Source organism: Anolis carolinensis, chromosome 5 (assembly GCF_035594765.1).
Source record: "Anolis carolinensis isolate JA03-04 chromosome 5, rAnoCar3.1.pri, whole genome shotgun sequence".
Classification (NCBI taxonomy): domain Eukaryota; kingdom Metazoa; phylum Chordata; class Lepidosauria; order Squamata; family Dactyloidae; genus Anolis; species Anolis carolinensis.
In genome coordinates this window covers 181,235,058-181,257,294 of record NC_085845.1, presented here as the reverse complement: position 1 = coordinate 181,257,294, position 22,237 = coordinate 181,235,058, and the positions used below count along the sequence as shown (strand labels likewise).

Sequence of the window (22,237 nt, the reverse complement as noted above, 5' to 3'; positions counted from 1 at the left end):
TTTATAACCCAGGAACAAAAATCATGTTACATAGTATTACAAGTTTCCTTTCCACAGAAGATATAATTTCAGTAAAGTTAACTGGGCAACGTTTGCATAAAACTTGGAAGCACTGTAGCTATTTCTGATATAGAACCTTCTCAGTCTCTAGAGGCTGTTGCACAAGCTACCTATCAGGCCAATAATAATAATAACTACTACTACTACTACTACTACTTTATTCTTGTACCCCAGCACCATTTCCCTAAAGGAACTTGGGGTGGCCTACATAAGGGCAAGAATGTCCACAAGACATAATAGCAAAACAATCCAGATAAAAACACAAATAAAACAATAATATAAAACAGCATTGGAACTCCATAAAACACTGCTCGACAAAAACCAATAACCAAAAATACCGAAATGGGCGTAAACAAGCTATAAAAAAGAGGCGGGGCATAGGATAGTGCAAAACTGTACCATAGGGCTGGGGAGTTGGATGAAGTACAGAAAACAAAGTACTATCTGGTGTACTCGGGACTAGGCCTATGTAACGGAACTAATCATTCTCAAATGCTTGTTGAAACATCCAGGTTTTCGAATCCCTGCAAAAGAAGGATAGAGTGGGGGGGGGGGGGCGTGCCTGATCTCCCTGGGGATGCTATAGAATGAATTAGGACCTGTTATTGAACCCCAGCTTATTGAGCAAACAGACCAAGGAAAAACTACAGCACAAATTTTTAATCTGACAGTATATCAAGAAAGGCTATGATAAAGGTTGCATTACGGAAACAGTTTTGTGGACTTTACGCAGCCTATGACATGGTGCAACATAGAAAAATGCTGCATAAAGTCTACCATAATACCCAGTATTATAATTTTACAAAAACTATCCAAACCCTCCTAGAAAACTGCAGCTTCTATGTGGAGTTTTAAGGCAGGAAAAGTAGATGGAGGAGGCAAAAAAATGGTTTACCTCAAGGCAGTGTTCTTGCACCCACCTTGTTTAACATATTTACTAATGATCAACCACATCCACCACTCACAAAGAGCTTCATATATGCTGATGACCTTGATCTAACAACACAAGCAAAAGACTTTGAAACAGTCAAAAACCAACTTACTAATGCCCTGAAAGATCTCTCCAGCTATTAGAAAGATAACCACCTGAAGCCTAACTCAGCCAAAACACAAGTGTGTGCTTTCCACCTATGTAAGTGTGAAGCCAAAAGGAAATTGAAAGTTACTTGGGAAGGCCAACAGCTCGAGCACTATTCCCATCCTAAATATCTTGGCGTCACCTTAGGTCAAACACTAACATTTAAGAAACACTCTATGAATACCAAGCACAAAGTAGCTGCACACAATAACATCCTGCTTACTGAAAGGAAATGGGGTGCAGACCCAAAAATTAATAAGAACGTCAGCCCTGGCCTTGTCTTATTCAACTGCTGAGTATGCTTGCCCTGTTTGGCACATCTGCCCACGTGAAGCAGGTGAATATAGCACTGAATGAAACATGTAGAATAATCACAGGATGTCTCAAACCTACACCTGCTGATGGACTCGTATATTAGCTGGCATGCCCCCCCCCCCCCCGATGTGCGATGGAAAGTTGTTGCCAACTGTGAGCAAAATAAGGTTGAACACTGAAAGCCATCCACTGAATGGCTATCAGCCTCCTCCCAGTAAACTCAAATCAAGGGAAAGTTTCATGAGAACCACCACTCCTCTTAATGTTCCCCCAGCAACAGCAAAAGTATCCCTCTGGGCAGCTAAACCAGGAAATCCCAAGTGGATGCCCCCCCCCCCACAAGGATCTGCCTTCAGGGGCAAACCGAGAAATGGGCAACTTGGAAGTCCCTGAACAGAGTCAGAAGTGGTGTTGGGAGATCAAAAGACAACCTGACAAAATGGCACTTGAAGAATCTTCCACCTTGTGCAACTGTGGAGCAGAACAAACAAATCAGCGCCTGTATGCTTGTCCACAATGCCCTGCCTCATGCTCAAAGGAAGAACTGTTTAAAGCTACAGACAATGTGGTCGTTGCCTGTTTCTGGTCTAAAATTATTTAGCTGCTTGTGTTCCCTCTATTTAATTAGTTTTATACTTATTTATGCAATGCTTTTGACACAAAATAAATAAACTAGTGTTACATTATCTTGCTCATATGAAAAGTGAGTTCTGGTCAGAATGTAATTTTCTCCTTTTGCTGTGGTGTAGAGTATCCACTCTGACAGCACAAAGTTTTTTAATCCAATGTCCTGAGATAATTGTGGTCAGAAAGGGCCCTTTTGTGAGAGAAACTATATGTGGATAGTCAAGGGAGCCCATCACTGATAAACTCCAGATTTTTATTAGCTGTAGATCAATAATTAATCCTCAATCCTACAGGGAAACGTTGATAATTTTTCCAGCAATTTCTTCACTACTTATACCCCCTCTGTATATTCTGGATGCTTCTATAGCACCCACTGCCTTTGGTCAGCATAACAGAATCCTTTTTGGAAGACAAATATCATTTCAGCTCAAGTGCTTTTCTCATTGGATCCCTCTCTCTCCCTACAAGCTGGCTTCTTCATGAGTACCTTTGGAACTGTTCTGTTTGGGCTGTTATCTCATATATGGCATTTTTAATGACCCCATTGACAGAGAAAAGTAAAGGTACCACCTGCTACTATTGCTTGGATATGCAAACTACAGCCAATGCAAGTGCAACCTAGGTCCAGTTGCCCAAAGAGTGCAGCTCTGCTTCCTACAGATGCTTGCTAGTCAACTAGATGTGTAATGAAAAGGGACCACAACAAAGATCAGCAGATTGCTTATCTGTCTTTAGTAGATAATATGCCTCTTGTTTTCTCCTGGGTCCTAATGTTTGCGTGCTACTGCAGTTTATGGGAAATGCGCACAAATAAAAGGAGCCATCCACCACACACAGTAAACTGAGAAAGCTATGTTTTATCAAAACTTCCAGCTCTAGAATATTTCAACAAAACTGTTGATGCAGATCCCATTTTTTATGACTGCACCTAATGACCACATGAAGAAACACCATTACAGATAAGCAGAAGATGCGGGTTTTTTTCTCTCTCTAGATGCTTAAGGACAGTTGGCTGGCATATCCCAATGAATAATGAATGGTGGATGAACCTCTGGCTACCGTTAACAACCCAAGGAAATACAATGTCTCCTGAAATGCCTTTTAGTGTACTGAATGCTGGAGTAACAGATTATACTGATGTAAACCACCAACAAGAGTTTGGCCAAAGTCAACATTGGCTGGTGAGCAAGTTCTATTTTACAAATGGAAAGTTAAAATTGAGAGAAAATAGCTTAGCCCTACCTTGGCCACATTCCGGAAAGACCTGAAAACCTGGTTATTTCAATTTGCTTTTGACTAATTCAGCACAATTTGGCAGAGTCCTTTTACCTCCACCTATATCCAGCCACTGTACTTTATTACTGGCCCATCTTACCTTGCAATATATTGCACACGTATAATTTATTTCCTTGCCTCCAATTTTTGAACATTGGTTGTTGTTGAGTTTATGCTTTTATGATTTTTATGTTTGTATGTATTAATTCATTGTACTTGAATGTATCTTATGTTGTTGTATTTTATTGTTGTTGTTGTTGTTATTATGATTATTTTTACGACAACTCACACAAGTAATAAAGCATTTCTAGGATTTTCTTCAAATTCACATGTATCCATTTTGTAATGCAAAGTTAACAACTTATAATATTTGCTCTTCTCAACCTGTAAATAAGGGATTGTTTAAATTGGATAGAGGGGAGGTAGCTAATAATAGGATAACCCAATTACTCAACCCCTTCCTGCAGCGATTCCGCCTCAATATTTATTAGCTTAAAAAACAAATCTGCTTTGTTACGTGATTTGGTCAGTTGGGTAAAGAGGTTCCGCTATAATTGCTTGTCTCCAGATACTCTTAACAAAGCCATTAATGTAAGTTTAACCTTTCATCTGTTGCATATCGGACCAACCACAGATGAATTAAAGCTTCATCACAGCTTTGTGAAGAGACAATTGACCTCAAGTGGATTCTCAGATAATATAAAGTAAAGCATGCAGAGGTCTAAGGAAGATTTAGATAGCACACAAGGACCGGATTAAGATTACTTCAACAGTAAGAGTAGTTTTAATTGGCTGCATAACATATTTAAGGAAGGAGGTTAATTTTAAATATATTTCTATTAAACTTGATTGGCCTGATAAATATCAGCTGGACTGTGTAACAGCAGACAAAGAAGAGGGTTTTTTTTTTAATATACCAGACATCTTTAAAATTAAAATCTTTGGGCCAAACTTATTTCACCCAGGCTGCACATGTTTTATACTTCTATCATTTAACTGCTTTTCAATGGTCTGTTTTAAAACTGGGGGGGGGGGGGGGATTTAATGTATCCTTCAGCTAAGTTTATTGTAAATCCTAGTGAAATCTAATAAATATGGGAACTGTGCTAGCAGCTTCATTTTTTTCCTGGGTGCTACAGCAAGGGAGGCAGATAAAATTCACCAGCTCCAATAAACCTATTTCTACAATGCCTCCTTCCTTTCGTGAATGCTATTTTTGCTGTTTTTGTCTTCTTACTGTCCCTCTTTACAACCATGTAGTTACATTGGATTTGAGTCCTCCTTACTGTATTCCTTCAAGCAAGTAAAGGAATTAAATTTCAGCCGATCGCTCATGAGACCAAGATAGTTCCTTCAAAGTTCCTTTGCTTTTGTAATAGTAGGATGAAATGTAGGAAAATCTTTCCCCTTGGTTTCATTCAGGACAATAGCTTGCACCTGATCTTGCAATACTGAAGAGAAGTTACCAACCTGAAGTGCTCTCCCTTTGGTCTCAATGGGCAGAGTGAAAGCAGAGATTGCACCCACAACACAAACTGAAGCAAAAAGGCAAAGAGCTCCCAGAAAAGAAGCATTCATAAGCACCTGCAAATAAAAAGGTATTATTGGGGTGACCATTTTAAAAGATCCACATAAATACTTACTGTATTATCTTCCAACAGCTTGGGTATGTCTACACTGTACAATTGGTGCAATGTGACTGCCATGAGTCAATGCTGTGGAATTATGGAAGCTGCAGTTTTGCAAGGTCTTTGGCCTTTTCTGCCAAAGAATGCTGGTGCCTCACTAGACTACAAGTCTCAGGATTCCCTAGCATTGAGTAAAAGCAGTATCACACTGCACTAATTGTAAAGTGCAGATATGCCCAGGCTGTCAGTACTGCAGACTCCAATGAAATAAAGATGGCTCTCAGGCAGCTTTCCAGAATACACAACTTTATTCAAAGTCTTACAGGAAAGCAAAAAATGCCAGTTCCAAGTGTTGCGGAAGGCTTTCATGGCCAGAATCACTGGGTTGCTGTGAGTTTTTCGGGCTGTATGGCCATGTGCCAGTAGCATTCTCTCCCAACCTATATAACCCTACTTAACTTCATTTCTAACAGACCTCTGAACAAACCTCTGAGGACGCCTGTCATGGATGCAGGTGAAATGTCAGGAGAGAATGCTACTGGAACTTGGCCATACAACCCAGAAAACTCACAGCAACCCAAAGCCAGTCCTAACTACTATTCCACTAATCCCCTCTAACATACCCCTGCCTGCGTTTGAAGTAGCTGGTAACTCCAAGATGTTTATGTTTCCACCAATTCTGCAAGCTAGTCTCAACAAAAGGACACTTCCTGGCCAGATGGCTGGGAACTCATCACCTCTATGCTACTTTTTATTTATAATCCTTCTGAATGACATGGTCTCTACTTTAACTTATTTGAAGTTGAACAAGCTCTTAGATTAACTTAATTTACCATATATACTCGAGTATAAATGAGTTTTTCAGCCCTTTTTAGGGCTGAAAAAGCCCCCCTCAGCTTATACTTAAGTGAGGGGCCCCGGCAGAAAGGCGTGGGGCTAGAAAGAAGCCTTTCTTTCAGCCCCACGCCTTCCCACCAGGACCCTCATCTCTCCGCACAGCATCCTAGCTGTTAGGAATTGTAGGAGTTGTAGTTCAAAACACCTGGAGGGCCCACGTTTGCCCATGCCTGATATAGATGTTTTATTTGATTTATTTAGGAGCACTCCAAAATTCAAAATAGTTTACATTCAGCTGTATTCCTATCTTTTAAGAAATGCATGTGAAATTAGACCGGATATATATAATCTATATGATTTATTATAAAGTTTAGGGAGTTCATTCTCATGGGCACAGTGAATTTATTAAGAGAAAGATAGTTTACCTGTGCTATAAAAGGTGCTGTCATTGCACCAATACGACAGAGAGAACCACTGATCCCCAGGCCCAGGGCTCTCATTGGAGTTGGATAAACCTGTAAGAAAATTATATATTGTATATCACAGTTTCTGCATAGAGAAGGATAACATCTGTTAAAGAGAAGTAAAATAAAATAAAGGAAAGCTAGTTATTCCATACCCTCAAAGGTGAAACACAGACAGTGTGATCAAGATTGCAAAAGCTATTAATGAGGAAGAATAAACAAGCAAAGAGAAGCTGGAACAGTTTGTTTTTGCCTGAGCTAAAAGGAAGAGCAATATCCCATCCTGTTCTTTCTTTTACTTGAGTGCCAACTACTTTTGCATTATGAGCACAGTTTTCAGCCACTGAAGCAAGGTGAAGATGAAAAGGAGAAATAGAAGAAGACCCAAAAAAGAACATTTTTAAAGCAGAGGATGGGATGACAGAAGGTTCATTGGAATTGTTTTTGTCAAATCAGGAAACCTGGAGGATGTGTTATTTGTGTAATCATGCTGTCAGTTAAACCACCCTCCTCTCTGCAATTCAAAAATTCAGAAACATCTTACCTCTGCTGTGTAAATGTAGATAGTATTGAAATTTGCAGCAACAAAGGCACGCAGCATAAAGAGAAAACCAATGAGACCAACGCTAAACAAAAAAAGGATGGGAAGATAAAAACAGACAGTCATTCAGTATATACGTTATGGAATTCAATGGCTTATCACACCAAAGAATTCCATCAGACAGAATTGTGTGCCAGAATATTAACAAACAATGCATCTAGTGCACAAAAAATATTTTCTAAACTAGCATATTTATTTAGATAACTTTATCCATTATTTATTTACTGATTATTTATATCACCCTTTATTGTGGGATTTCAAGGTGGCAAACAGATTTTTAAACCACTTAAACCACTTAAAACAATTTCAGATTAAAAAAATAAAATAGCCGGAACAGGATAAATATATATTAAATACAATTGTTATGAGCTACAGAAGTAGAACTAGCTCACCATGCAAGTGTCCCATCTATATAATTTCTCTCTTATATAATAAGGTTTCTATAGTTGGCTCAATCTGCAGTTCAGTCTAGTGTAACCCTCTTATCTCTGAGGCTTATTCTACCTTTCAGAGATGGCCAACCCAGAAATCACCTCCATCCAGGCAAGACACTGAAAAGAAACTTATAATTATACTATTATTATATTTATACCCCCGCTTTATCTCCCCAAAGGGGACTCAAAGAGGCTAGACATAAAAGCATTGGTATCCAATTTAAAATATACAAATATACAAACATGAAAACCCATTTAGAGGAGATCATTTGAATCAGTGTTGACTCAACATACAACAGTAGGCACTCTCTAGTTGAGATGAACCAACAGTAGTGTTGAGCCTATGTAAGACACTGTACACATCAAAAAGAGAAGTCTTTTCATCTTAATTCTGGCACTATACATAAACACTTACTTTGACGTGCAAATATTGAGGAGGAGGAGGAAGACTGCAGTGCATCCCAAGGTTATTGCCAGGCTCAATCGCCTTCCCAGAAAATTGATGCCCAGAATATTTAAAGGGTTTACTGGAAACAGAGACAAAGCAAATTATGTCTAGTTGCAAAATCAAATATGAACCAACAAAGAGGCTCTGCAATGGTTGAGGAATATCTGGTCCTTTAGATGTTGGGTTCCAACTCTCACCACTCTCAGTCAAATTGGTCAATGGTGAGGCATGGGTGAGTTGCATCTGATTGGGTACAAAATCGTGACCCCTGCATGACATTTTTTTCTGTGAAGAGGACAAAAAAGACCTCTCCAAAATTGGAGAATGGACCTGGTAAATATAATGGCACTAGGATGCACAATAAGTGTATATTGGGACAAAAACTCTCATCTTAACACATTCCATTCAAGTGTGATCCAGCAATGATGCATTGGAAAAGGGATGCTGGAGTTGCAATGGACAAGTTAATGAAAATATGGACCCAGTGTGTGTTGACAACTCTAAAAGGGAATTTGAAAAATGCATAGAAGAATGACCTTTTATGGCTTGTAGCTGTGAGTGGGAAAATATTAGTCATTTTGTACTAGTTGATGGAGAACTTGAGTAAGAGTGTACTATTGCATTCATGTCTCACTGGTAAGCTCTTGATAGGCACTGGTTAGGTACCAAGGGGAGAAAACAGACAAAAAGGTTATCAGCCTACATCACTGCAAAAATTGCTGTGTATTGTGTGGTTTCCTTTCCCTGCCCTTCCAAACGCTATCCATTATATATAGAGAAGGATATATTACATGCGATCTCTCCAACTGTGCTGATGAACATGATTTGATAATCCGATGGGGCAAACAGATGGCAGAAGCAAGGACTCCGGATCCCTTCAAAAGTATCACCAGTTTCTTCTTTTACTGTTCCTCCTTCTGTTGAACAAACCAGGTTCTTCTCCAATAACTCTGCACTTGCCAGGATGACACCATAATAAGCAAAAGATATGGTAAGCCTGTAAAAGAAAGAGATAGGAATGATTAGGTGGGAAGCCAGAAGTGGAAATGAAACATTCTGAATAATGTTGGAATGTGAGAAGTAAGGCCCTAAACTTCAGATTCAAGGTAAGCAAGGGTTGGGAAAGCATGGACCACATGGGATCTCCAATATTATTTTATGCCCCCTCATCCACCAAACCACCCAGAACTCCTCAAAATTGCCTCATAAGGGGCAATAATGTGATGTAAGGGGATAGCAACCTTTCCCCCCACAATAAATGGCTAAAGTGTTGACTTCCACATTACTTCCTATGGGGAAAGAGATATGTCCTGTGCAATAATAATAATAATAATAATAATAATAATAATAATAATAAGTAGTAGTAGTAGTAGTAGTAGTAGTAGTAGTGGTAGTAGTAGTATTTATGCCACCTTTATCCTGATAATGGGACTTAAGGCAGATAATGTCTTGAAAACAATACAAATTAATTTCTCTCTAAAATAGGTGGTCCAAAACCTCATAGTTTGGGAAGCCATTCCCCCCTTCCAAAAACTGGGAAAGTTAAAAAAAGAAAACAATGAATGACCTAGAGCAAGTCACACTCATTCAGTCTCAGAAAGAAAGCAATGCAAACTTCTTTGATTCCAAGAAAACCCATTATTTGGAAATTACTTGAAAGGCACAACCGCAACATTCAAGATCTCATGCAAATTTCCATTTAAGTTTTCTCACACTACATAATAACAGTGATTTGAAAAATTGCCATGGTTCCATCCTATGGAATCCCAGGATTTGCATTTTTCTGTGATATTCAAAATTCTCTGCCAGAGAGTTCTACTGCTTCCCCAAACGACTAACCCAGAATTTCATAGAATGCAGCTGTGGCAGTTAAATGGAGTCAAGGGGCACATCTACACCGATCAAATAATTCAGGACAAAAGCAGCAGAGGTAGAAGCAAAGCAAACGTGCACCTGATCACATGCAAAGCCCTGGAAGTGAGTCAAAACCTGGGGAGTGCTTATACCAGCAGAGAAGTTGACTCCGACCCAGTACCAGGATCTGCAATATCTGTGGCTTCATGGCCATGGAGGTTTCAGGATATTTTCCAACTTCCCTCTCTATGTGCATGTGTGCCCTTAAGCACTTTCACCATATGATGTGGTTTACACCTATGTGTGCTGATGTGCATTACATGGCCTATTGCAGAGTATCCCATGATTTTGTTTATCCTGGTGTAAGGTCTCTAAAAAGCATTTCTGCATGTGTTCGTGCTGTACTTCATTTGCTTACCACATTTTTGAAATGACTTTAATCCACATTTTGTGGTCAGTGGCAATGTGCCTAAAGGCTATAATTATGTCATAAGAAAGGTCTTGTATCTTTCCAAACTGACTGCATAATACATTGCAGCTTAAATTTTTGAATTTCTTAATCATTGGATTCAATATATTTTGAGCATACAAATTGGAATATGTGCCCAGACTGGCAAGGCTCTGTTGATGGGGTGTGTGTGATCGCATGCATGTATTAGAAGTTTATTAAGCCCATTTCCCACTTTTCGCTCCCTCTATGGCTTAAGCAATGGAGCAAGTCAAAGGACAACGGTGTGTGACACTGCAAGAAAAAAACAGCCCATTATGCCGTGATGCATGAACAAATTCAGTGTGTAACTTCTATAGCTCAGTGAACAGAATGCAGAATTTAAGAGACTGTGTGCCTGTCTGCATGTCTGAATGGTTATAAATGACAGCAGTCCGACAGAATATGATTGTTGGCTGAATCCCAGCCACACAGAGGTTGTATGGCAATGCTATACAATGGGGCTATTTCAAAAGACCTGGATGTAAGCAAAGGATACTTGTGCAGGCTTATTCTCTATTCTGTATTAGTCCTTTATTCCCATGTACTTTCTCCAAGTAAGAGAGGGAGCAATAGGATTTTAAAAGGATTTCGTTAGCAGTGATTCTGCTTCTTTCCACTGTGATACAGAGGCAACTGGGGCTTGCAGAGAGCCTTCTACAGCATAAAGAAAAAGGACTTGCAAATTCTATTAGCATAACCAATTTTCTTCCCTTCTAACTGACTAGTTTCTGAATAATAGCTCTGCTCCTTACGAGGCAACTGAACCTACTCCCTTGACATGTTCCATTGATTTCCATTTGCTTATGCACTGCCATCTGAAAGAAGCAAATCAAACATATTTACCATATAATCCATATTTGTAGGGTTGTCCTTAAGTATTTGGGATTCATAAGGTCTTTCAATCTACCCCTTTTTTGCTGAAAATAATTCAAAATGAACAGTCAGAAATACATGAAGAAAAATGTGACTGAAAAGCTAATGACACAACACATGCTTGGCAGTTATTTCAGGATTTCAGCCCATTCACATATCAGACTATGCAACATCCATATCTTAGGGGTGAGTACTACAACTTTCGTAATCTTTTACTACTGCCAATGCTAGATTGGTCTTCTGGGAGTTGAAATCCAAAACATCTGAAGTATCAAAACTGATTCAGTGGAAAAATCATAGATGGAGAACTGGTGTGGTGTAGTGGCATGAGCATTGGAGATCAGGTTTCAAATCAGTTATGGAAACCTACTGGGTGGCCTCAGGGAGTTACACTCTCTCAGTCTCAAGAAAGGCAAAGGCAACCCCTCTCTGAAAAAAAACTTGCAAAGAGAACATCATGAGGAAATCATCGTAGGGTTGCCATAAGTCAGAAATGACTCAAAAACATACAAGAACAACAACAGGGTAGAGTTGCTGTGAGTTTTTTGGGCTGTATGACCATGTTCCAGTAGCATTCTCTCCTAGCATTTTGCCTGCATCTTTGGCCAGCATCTTCAGAGATCTGTTGACCTCTGAAGATGGCAGCCACAGATGTAGGCAAAACGCCATGAAAGAATGCTACTGGAACATGGCCATACAACCTGAAAACTCACAGCAACCCAGTGATTCCGGCCATGAAAGCCTTCGACAACAGCAAGGTTAATCATTGGCTTTTAGTTATAATAACAAGATGTATAGAGGCAGAATACCACTGAATATCAGATGCTCAGGACTAGTGACCAGTTCTGGTTTTTCCTCTTAAATTTGTAATTACCATGCCAATTAGCCATGGACCTAAGTTTGGATTTAGTAATTTCAGACACAAGTACATCACCAGCACAAAAGAATATTCTCAAGCTTACATCTACAGGTTCTACCAATTTTCCTTCAGGCATAACAGAACGATTCATCTTAGCAATCCACTGCAGGGTAGCAAGGGCAGCCTTCTCATTTCCACATGAGACATTGTACCGGGCAGACTCTGGGATAAACTACAAAATGCATTTGGGTAAGAAAAGGCATTTGTCATAATTACTGCTTTTAATGTAACAAAGGTTAGACTGTATATAGTAATTACTAGTAATAAAGTTTGTCACAATTCACAGACAGGATATATAGTCAAGCCTTATTAAGAAATACAACAGCTTATATTGTATACTGTATATCATAATTCATAATCTGAAGTCTAGAACAAACTTGTTTGCTTGAACAGTATCTTTCAGCATCAGATATTTTGCATTCTTGCAACTCCAAAATGTTCCATCACAGCTAAAAGTAATGATGGATTTCTATCATACAAACTTATGAATAATGGAGTGTATCTACTGGGTAAATTAGTCAGTGAAGGACAAACCAGGCACATAAATGATAAACCAAGTGATCAGCTTTCAAAAATGTCATCAGTTGAATAAGAAGAAAGCAAAAAGCATGTCTCACAAGCAATACTCTAGGGCAGCGATAGACAATAATGAGTCTCTAGATCAGGATGTACAAACATTGGTCCTTCAAATATTTGGGGTTTTCCCTCCACAACCAGCATACCCAGTTCTCTGAGCTTTTGCAAGCTGAAGTTCAAAAGATCAGGAGAGCCAAAGGCTGCTTTAGATGTTTTGGGATGCAACACTCATCATTCCTTTCCATTTGTTGTGTGGGCTGGGACTGATGTGAGTCACAAACAAAAAATATCTAGAGGTCCATCACTGAATGATTTTAATTCTGTCTTCCTATGAGGCTGAGATACTATGGGTTGCCCAGTATCATCCAGTGTGTTTCTAGGGTTGACTAGGAATTCAACCCTTGGTTCCTTCTGAGCGCTAGTCCATCACTCAAATCGCTACACCGCACTACCTCACCAAATTGCCTACTGCTGCAACAAATTAACTGTATGGATGCCCTATTAATGGAGTCATACATTTTCCACACCTTAAATACTAGGATGAGAATAATGCCTGGAAGAGCAGCAACCCGAACCAGCCACCGCCATCCAATGGTTGGGTTAATCACAGATGCCAAACCAATAATTAGTAAGGAGCCTGTCAACCAAAACACCTGCCAAGAGGAGAAGTAGTGGTTAAAACATGAAGTGATGATGGAACTCTCTCTGTTATTTGTTTTAGCAGCATCTCCTCTCCACAGTCACATCAGCATTCATGACTTCCTTCCAACTGCTATTGCTGCATAAAACATTATTATGAAAAGAGATTTAGTTATGCTCTCTGGCTTCCAACTTGCAGGCTGTCAATACAGATTTCGATAAAGCCAGCACTGTGTTCATCAACTCAGCTCTGGAAGGCTGAATGTCAGCTGTCAGGGTTCCTCAGAATGGAATATGTGGCACAGTCAATTACTGGAGAATAAATTTATTTGGTGCTTACAGGCACACACATTTAATATTGCAAAGAATAAAGAGATTTCATATATGGAACTATGTTCTTTTACAGTTCTGGACATTTGTTTATATCCTCATTCAGACATTAAGTCTGCTAGCTGACCTTGAGATGGCCAATGTTACTTGTCCTAATCTACTGCAAAAGATTGCCATTGAGGGTAAACTACCTTCTGTTTCCAAAAACAGGATGTAAATACAGCATAACCCACATCTGTGGGATCAGTACCTGATATTTTAGTTATTCACAATATTGTTGTTATGGTTATATTAAATACTGGGGTGTAACATATCTACACTTGCTTTCAATTGAAGTAATTTTATTAGAATAATTGATTATAAAAACATAAAACTAAATTTTTCAATGTATTGGCGTCAGGAATCCATAACTACATCTGGAATACCAAACACCAAACAATGCCAAGTAGGTTAGTAGACTTTTTCTTTAACTAGCAGATATTACCAATTACTCTTGAAATTCCACTGTATGTAAAAAGTAGATTGCCTTATAGCAGTGGTTCTCAATCTGTGGGTCCCCAGATGTTTTGGCCTTCAATTCCCAGAAATCCTAAAAGCTGGGGAGCTTCCTGAGATTTCTGGGAGTTGTAAGCCAAAACACCTGGGGACCCACAGGTTGAGAACCACTGCCCTATAGGATAAGTATCAGGAGAGGAGGTTAAACTGACAAATATGAAACTGAATTTTCTACAGTATATAGGGGAATTGTGCAGTCCTTGGCATCCCAAACTTTCTGCTCTGAATACTTTTATTGGCAACTTAATAATATGACTGTCATAAATGATTTTTTAAAAATCTGGAAAAGGAAAAACATCACCATAAAACAACCAAGAGGAACAATTCCACTAAAATAAATTGTAACTTCAACTTACTAATAGATAGTAACTTCAACTTATTGCTTTATCACTATCATTATCACCATCACCACCACCACCAGTAACCTGTTTTATCCTGTCCTGAAATGCCATCCAAATCATCCTAGGCCTTGAGATTTCAATAGTAAACCCTGAGATCAAGAAACCCTTGGTGGATCACAGCGGGAAGACCTCAACTATATCATCAAGCATAGTATCACAAATATCAATCACCAGTGTTTAGAGAATATTCAATGTTTAAAGTCCAAATAGGATAATATATATGCAGTAGACACACACTTTTCAAGGCTGTGTTCTTTCCCTGAGATTCCTTCCCCTTCTGAGAACTGGAGACAAAAGGCCAGGGCCTGAGGTCTGATAACTCTATGTCCAAATAGACAAATGTCCAAATGCACTGGCCACACTTGTGTTACAGAGAACATTTCAGGGTTAGCACTTGATTTGTTATACAGTGATACCTTGACATACAAGTTTAATTTGTTCTGTGACCAAGCTCGTAACTCAATTTGGTTATATGACAAAGCAAATTTCTCCACTGAAATGCATTGAAATGTAATTAATGTGTTCAAGCCCCCCAAAAACTACACCAATTTTCCCCTTTAAGAAGCTCAATCACAGAGCAAATTAAAACAATTTTAGTCTCCTCCCAGCTCCTTCCCTCCCTCCCTATCATAGGCCTCTCTAGTTGGTACCTATCAAAAGCCAAGCCGAGGCTAATAACTCAGATAGCCGCCCGCAAGTTGGAACAGAAAATCGGAGTGATGGGTCATATCTCAGATTGCTTGTAAGTTGGGATGCTTGCATTTCACTGTATTACATCCCAGCAGATAAACTTCATATTTACCTGTGATAATGGCAACATATAGCCCCGGTATTTTGTAGGCAAAAATTCTGTTTTTATTATTAACCTAAAGGTACAAGAAAAAGTTAGAGAACAGCAAATAAATTGTATAATACTGTAAGTCATCAGGTAATGTGGCTCTCCATAGGAGCCTGCAAGGAGCCTCAGATCCTCTGGAGAAGTCATTTTTTCAGTCTTACAACTTTCACATGTATGGTCGGTGAGGACACAAGATAGGACCCTGGAACTCTTTTCCTAGCAAGGCTAGACTGGCATATGGAAATTAGAAAGATCTGACAACCATATCAAACAGTTTTGTAACACGTTGAAGCAACTTTTTTGATGTAAGGGTAATATTATTTTCTTGTTGTTTTTCTATTTGTCTATTGAGGGCATTTTAAAGACCTTTAAAAAAGGCAATTGAGAGGTAATAATACAAAAGGATTTTTAAAAAACCAGTAATGTTAATTAAGACGGCAAGTGGTTTTAAGCATTACATGCTAAACTATTTTTAGGTAACTTGTGACATGTTATTCACAGTATAACATTACCCTTGTGCATGACCTGACACGCCACATCCCACCATGGTTCGGAGGAAGACAAACCAGATGTACGATGGGGAAAATGATGTCAGCAAGGAGAAATAGCCTCCCCAGATGAAAGAGAAGAATAAAATCTGAAATAGCAGATACATAACAGAGGTAAATTGCCTTGAAAGCAAAATTCTCCAGTGGTTACTGAAACATTATTATTTATTTCATTACCTCAAGAGGTAGGTGTGTTTATTCTAGAGAAGAGGAAACTAAATGAGATGGGAGCTATAATTGCCATCTTTATTTATTTATTTATTTATTTACAGTATTTATATTCCGCCCTTCTCACCCCGAAGGGGACTCAGGGCGGATCACATTACACATATAAGGCAAACATTCAATGCCTTAACATAGAACAAAGACAAGACAAACGTGGGGCTCCGAGCTGGCCTCGAACTCATGACCTTTTGGTCAGAGTGATTTGTTGCAGCTGGTTGCAGCTGGTTGCTCAACAGTCTGCACCACAGCTGGCTTGCTCTCCCGCCTGCTGAAGAGCAGTCATACAGTGAATGAATGAAACAGACGGTTTTACACAATGAGAAGAACATGTAAATCATAAGTAAAACAGTTATTCTTTATTGACACTGTTGTTGTCTTGGACATTTTTCCCAACTGAAATCACAATAGAATATACACATAAGTGCACAACTTAATCGGAAAGTTATTGGGGCCTTACAAATGTTTTCACTTGCGTGTTTTGTTAAGTTGCATTTTTCTTGTACAAATATTGTTTGCAAACACACTGAACATACACACCTTTGAAACATATCAGTAAAAGAATTTGTTTTACAGATTGCTTTTAAAACCCATAAAAGTTTTATTAGAAAATTACTTCAAATATTTTCATTTGCTGGTGGAGAAAGTGGACCAGCTTTTCCAATCAAAGGGTTTAAAACCACACTGTGAACTTATTAACAAGATTAAAATCTGTTATGAGTTTACAGTCGAGCATGTGTGTGTCAAAGGTGTCTGCAATCTTCCAAGGACCCTTGTTCCCTGTACTTCTGGCTAACAAGGCCAGAATTAGTGGTCTGGGATGCACATTTTAGCTAAATCTTTAGTACAAACTTCTGGAGAGTTTTTCTATATTAGAAAGTTGTTTCTGCAGTGGCTTTTTCTATAGTAGAACAGGCCACTTTCACTGAAGAGGCCTGAAGGCCATTTGTCAAACATATTCTGGTAGCTTTTTGTACTGTTGATCCTCTACTGAAAACAGAGTTTGATAGATGATCTTAAATATCCCAAGCCTATGATTTAAGGTCCCAGGTAATCATAATGAGAAAGATCTTCAGTGATTGCAACAACTATTTTGCCCAGCATCTAGAAGAAACAGCCACCAAAATGTCTCTTTGCTTACCTTCCATCGGCCATATCTATCAGCTAGAACTCCAAATATGACACTGGATACCATGTAACCAAAGAACACCATCTGAAATGAATGTAAAGCAGCATGTATTGAAAAACTGATTGACATTTTACCCTTTTATGGCATACAGTGCTATGTATTAACGACAAAATAAAGTGACTTGAGGACTAGGAGTGCCAAATCTAGATTTTTGGAAGGCCCATTAGAAAGATAGTTGTCCTTCTCCAGGAATGAGCATGTCTTTTTGGCACAGTTCTCCCTGCCCATACCTTTGTCCTCCCCTTCTGGGTTCTGGAAAGGTCATTTTGACAGACTCTTCCATTTCATTACTGAAGATGTACCTGACTGAAATATATATATTTAATAATTGTTAGAAGGATAATTTCTGTATTAACTGCTGTTTTGAAACGTTGGTTCAGTAACACAACAGAGATGGGAAAGGGAAGTTGGTAAGGATAAGAGATGCTGCAATGTGGAAAGAGCTAGGTTTCCAAAGCAACCGATATTGTGGCCCAGGCTTCAGACTGCCGAGGCAGCCAAAAGATAAGATAATGCAGTTGCAAAGTGGAAAAACAATGATTTAAGTTCACGCACATGTTCAGTGAGGCGAGAAGGTGGAGTTAGAGGAGGGACAAGAGTTGAGGGTGCAGCCGGGAGTGTAAAGGAGGTGGAACTGGGAGAAGGGACGAAGAAATGTTAGTGTGTAATGTGTGACCTGTATTAATTGCTTCCATTTTCTTTGTTCTGTGTGGTATTTGGCAGTTCCAGAGGGCTCCCGTTAGTTTTCTACTGCAGTAATAAAACTTCTGTAATTTATAATCTCCTAGTTTCTGGTCTCAATTGGGAAACAAGGACAGGAATATTTAATGAAGGCCTGCCTTAACATTACAATACAGTAGAGTCTCACTTATCCAACATTTGCTTATCCAACATTCTGGATTATCCAACGCAGTCTGCCTTTTAGTAGTCAATGTTTTTATAGTCAATGTTTTAAATACATTGCAATGTTTTCGTGCCAAATTCGTAAATACAGTAATTGCTACATAACATTACCGTGTATTAAACTGCTTTTTCTGTCAATTTGTTGTAAAACATGATGTTTTGGTGCTTAATTTGTAGAAACATAATGCAATTTGACATTTAATAGGCTTTTCCTTAATCCCTCCTTATTATCCAACATTTTCACTTATCCAACATTCTGCTGGCCCGTTTATGTTGGATAAGTGAGACTCTACTGTACTTTCAAGTCCAGTAGTTGAACAGTTGACTCTTCACTATCTAAAGCAGTGGTTCTCAGTCTGTGGGTCCCCAGGTGTTTTGGCCTACCCAGAAACCCCAGCAAGTTTACCAGCTGTTAGGATTTCTGGGAGTTGAAGGCCAAAACATCTGGGGACCCACAGGTTGAGAACCACTGATCTAAAGTTTTTCATCCAATACTCTGGTCAAACTAAGATCACACTGCAGTGCAAGAGAAAGTACAGCTGGGTTCCTTCCAGATTCTCTGGAGTAACTCAAGGCCATCTGGAGCAATTCCAATTATCTGATGCAACAGCAACCCCAGCTTAACACATACCTATCTCTGTCTTCAATAACAGTCAGTGTTACATCAGTTCATAGTGTGATATTGTGAAAGAGTGCCAGATTGGGGCTTGACAGATTCACATTCACATCTCCATTTGAATCCCTAAACCACCAGAACAACTTCACAAGATCAGTGTGAGGAGGAGGAGGAGAGCCATGTACACTATCCTAAACTAACAGTAGGATGTGTGCGTGTAAAACAAACTAACCAACTAACTAATAAAATATATTATAATATGCATACTCTCTCAGGAAAAATCCTCTGTAATTTTTCTTGTAAAAGTCCACCTTACATCTCTTGGTCTGAGCCTCTGAGTCTGTGCTGTTTGTTTCCCTTTTCAGCATGACTGATGAAGCACTTCAAGTTTTAGTACAAACTTTAGATGAACTATCCCAAAAACCTCTCCAGCACTTTGGATAGATCCTTTAAAGTTCAGACTAAAGCCCATCTCTTCACCAACATGGAAACCACTGGTTGCTGTTAAAACCCTGGCCCTCTTACAGTTAGAGCCCATGGTGGCGCAGCAAGTTAAACCGCTGAGTTGCTGAACTTGCTGACTGAAAGGTTGGTAGTTCGAATTTGGGGAGCCGAGTGAGCTCCCGCGATTAGCCTCAGCTTCTGTCAACCTAGCAATTCAACAACATGCAAATGTGTGTTGATCAATAAGTACCGCTTCTGTGGGAAAGTCATGCTGGCCACATGACCTTGGAGGTGTCTATGGACAACGTCGGCTCTTTGACTTAGAAATTAAACTGAGCACCAACCCGCAGCATTGGACACGACTACACTTAATGTCAGGGAAAACCTTTACGTTACAGTTAATCTTGGGGTTTCAATGCCCACCCTCCAATCTTCTCTGTTGTTCTGTGATGTATGCCACTCCACCAAAATGTAGTTTTACACAGGTTCTGGTGGCCTCTATTCTTTCCCTGACTTGCAGAGATTTCTGTCATTGGAAGTACAGTAGTCTCTCACTTATCCAACATTCGCTTATCCAACATTCTGGATTATCCACCGCATTTTTGTAGTCAATGTTTTAATACATCGTGATATTTTGGTGCTAAATTTGTAAATACAGTAATTACTACGTAGCATTACTGCCTATTGAACTACTTTTTCTGTCAAATTTGTTGTATAACATGTTTTGGTGCTTAATTTGTAAAATCATAACCTAATTTGATGTTTAATAGGCTTCTTCTTAATCTCTCCTTATTATCCAACATATTCGCTTATCCAACGTTCTGCCGGCCCGTTTACGTTGGATAAGCAAGACTCTACTGTACTTCAGACATTTTTATTGTTTGTTTGTTTTCCAGGACGATTGGACTGTGCTTCTTTTCCGCCCTTATTTTCATATTCTGCCATTAAATAGTTATGAATTGATTCAATTTCAGTGGGGAGTTGAAAAATAATATACCACATGCTTTAATCTGGAGGAGCTATCTATGGTGTTAAGCTCCCTCGGTATGGCTACATGGATGGCTACACATTCTTCATTCCTGATCTACATAATGAATAGATCCTTCTCATTTCTTTTGTATCGATTTAGGGTGCATCTATACTGTAGAAGTAAATTATACTGTAGAATTAATGCAAACTGTGGTAATGGGGGTCGCAATTGACAATTGTTACCAAACTAGAACTCCCATGATTCCATAGCATTGAGCCATAGCAACTAAAATGGTGTTGAACTGCATTTTTTCTATGGTGTAGATGCAGTGGAGGAGAATTTAGCAACCCCAATTGCATTGATGGCCATTCTGGCAAAATGTCTAGATTCCCTTTTAGTTTTCCTTTCTTAAAAATGCCACAGGAAGAGTAATATTGAACTGAATTCACATTACGCTTCTCCTGTAAGGCATTCACAGCTTTGCATTTACAGAAAATGAAGTCTAACTTTATAGAAGGGATATATAAGAACATTCCTAGAGAACAACAGCTTTGCACTTGTGAAAACCGAGTGAGTCAGAACACAATACATTGTGTGATACACTGAAAAATATATGAAATTTCAAGAAATAAATGATTTGTTATATTTAGAGCCTGTAGCTGACCTGAATGATTCAGTTAAAATTATATATTTGCTGTCAACTTCCATTGAAGCATTCCTGGTTACTGCAAATCTAATTGCAGTGAAAGCTGTCAAGAATTGCCTGTGAGAATAATTGAGATTAATTATTTCTCATAACAAATATGGAAACAGAAAACGTATTTGCACATTTTGTATGTGCTTGTTGCATTCATAATATTTTGATAGCTCTTTAATATTTTTGAATTTTTCTTTTTAATATTTTATTGCAATGATTGGTTGTCATGAGGCTTTTTTAAAATAAAACCTGTATCTCATTGCCTAATAATAATAAATTGGAAATTAATCGGGAAAAGGGGGTCTTTTCCAGCTTTGCCACTTTCCTTTCACCTGCAGACAAAGACCTTTTTGTTTAAGCAAGTTTTTCATATGCAAACAAGGCTTTATTTTTGTGATTAACTTTTGTATGTCTTTGAAATGATTTCACACTATTCAATATGATGATTTTAATTGTGTTCTTTTATTGTTAAGATATTTTTACTCGATCCTCTTTGGGAGCCACCTTGGATTCCACTCTGGGAGAAAGGCATCATATTAATGAAATAAATAAAATAAAAACTGTGGCTGAAATAAGCTCTACTCACAGTGGTCACCAAAGCCACTTGCCAGTTTTGAAGTTGCCATTCACACCGGATGACTGGACTCACCACAGCAATCAGCATAATTTCCATGGCTTCTGTCACCTTCAGGGATAAACACGCATAAGCATTGTTTCCAACATTTCAAGGACAAATAAAGGATTGGCTTCATTATTCCCCACTTCTCTTTCTAAGGATCAGATATTAGAAAACCTACCTTTTTGAACAATAGCTGCCAGACTTTCCCAGCCAAATCATTTCTGACTTGTGGCAAGTCCATGGCAAACATATCATGGAGTTTTCCTGGCAGAATTTGTTTAGAGGTTGTTTTCCCTTGTCTTCCTCTAAGACTGAGATAGAGTGACTTGCCCATGGTCACCCAGAGGGTTTCCATGGTTGTGCAGGGATTTAGGTCCATGTCTCTCAGATACCTAGTTCTGTTCCTTGTCCTAGTCCTCCTCTTCCTCCTCCTCCTTGTCTCCTTCTTTCTTCTCCCTCTTATTCTATTTCATCTTCATCTTCTCCACCACCATTAGAGAGCAGAGGGTGGCAAAGAAAAACCCAGCTATGTACCTATGGCTAAATGCTTTAATCCATCCCTCCAGTTCTCCATCAACCACTAAATGACCATGGGGTAAGTTCTCTGGGAGTGGAGATATGGGCCTAAACCCTTCTATACTGCCATATAATCCAGTATTTAATCTCAGATCATCTGCTTTGAACTGGATTATATGGCAGTGTAGACTCATATAATCCAGTTCAAAGAAGACAATCTGGGATCAGATACTGGATTATATGACAGTGTAGAGCCAGCCTAAGTGGAACT

At 38.9% G+C, this 22,237-nt stretch overlaps 1 protein-coding gene across 1 annotated transcript in view; it reads right to left on the bottom strand.

Annotated features, from left to right (window-relative positions):
• Positions 1-22,237, bottom strand: part of svopl (SVOP like) — a 29,977-nt gene that overhangs the window by 2,975 nt on the left and 4,765 nt on the right. The window contains exons 4-15 of the mRNA XM_003220858.4: positions 21,418-21,516; positions 17,154-17,225; positions 15,755-15,879; positions 15,207-15,270; positions 13,007-13,132; positions 11,947-12,075; positions 10,955-11,028; positions 8,559-8,764; positions 7,735-7,846; positions 6,829-6,910; positions 6,246-6,335; positions 4,826-4,939 (exon numbers count right to left, since the gene is read on the bottom strand). Of these exons, the coding sequence (XP_003220906.3) occupies positions 4,826-4,939; positions 6,246-6,335; positions 6,829-6,910; positions 7,735-7,846; positions 8,559-8,764; positions 10,955-11,028; positions 11,947-12,075; positions 13,007-13,132; positions 15,207-15,270; positions 15,755-15,879; positions 17,154-17,225; positions 21,418-21,516 (1,293 nt within the window). The remainder of the gene's footprint in view (positions 1-4,825; positions 4,940-6,245; positions 6,336-6,828; positions 6,911-7,734; positions 7,847-8,558; positions 8,765-10,954; positions 11,029-11,946; positions 12,076-13,006; positions 13,133-15,206; positions 15,271-15,754; positions 15,880-17,153; positions 17,226-21,417; positions 21,517-22,237) is intronic.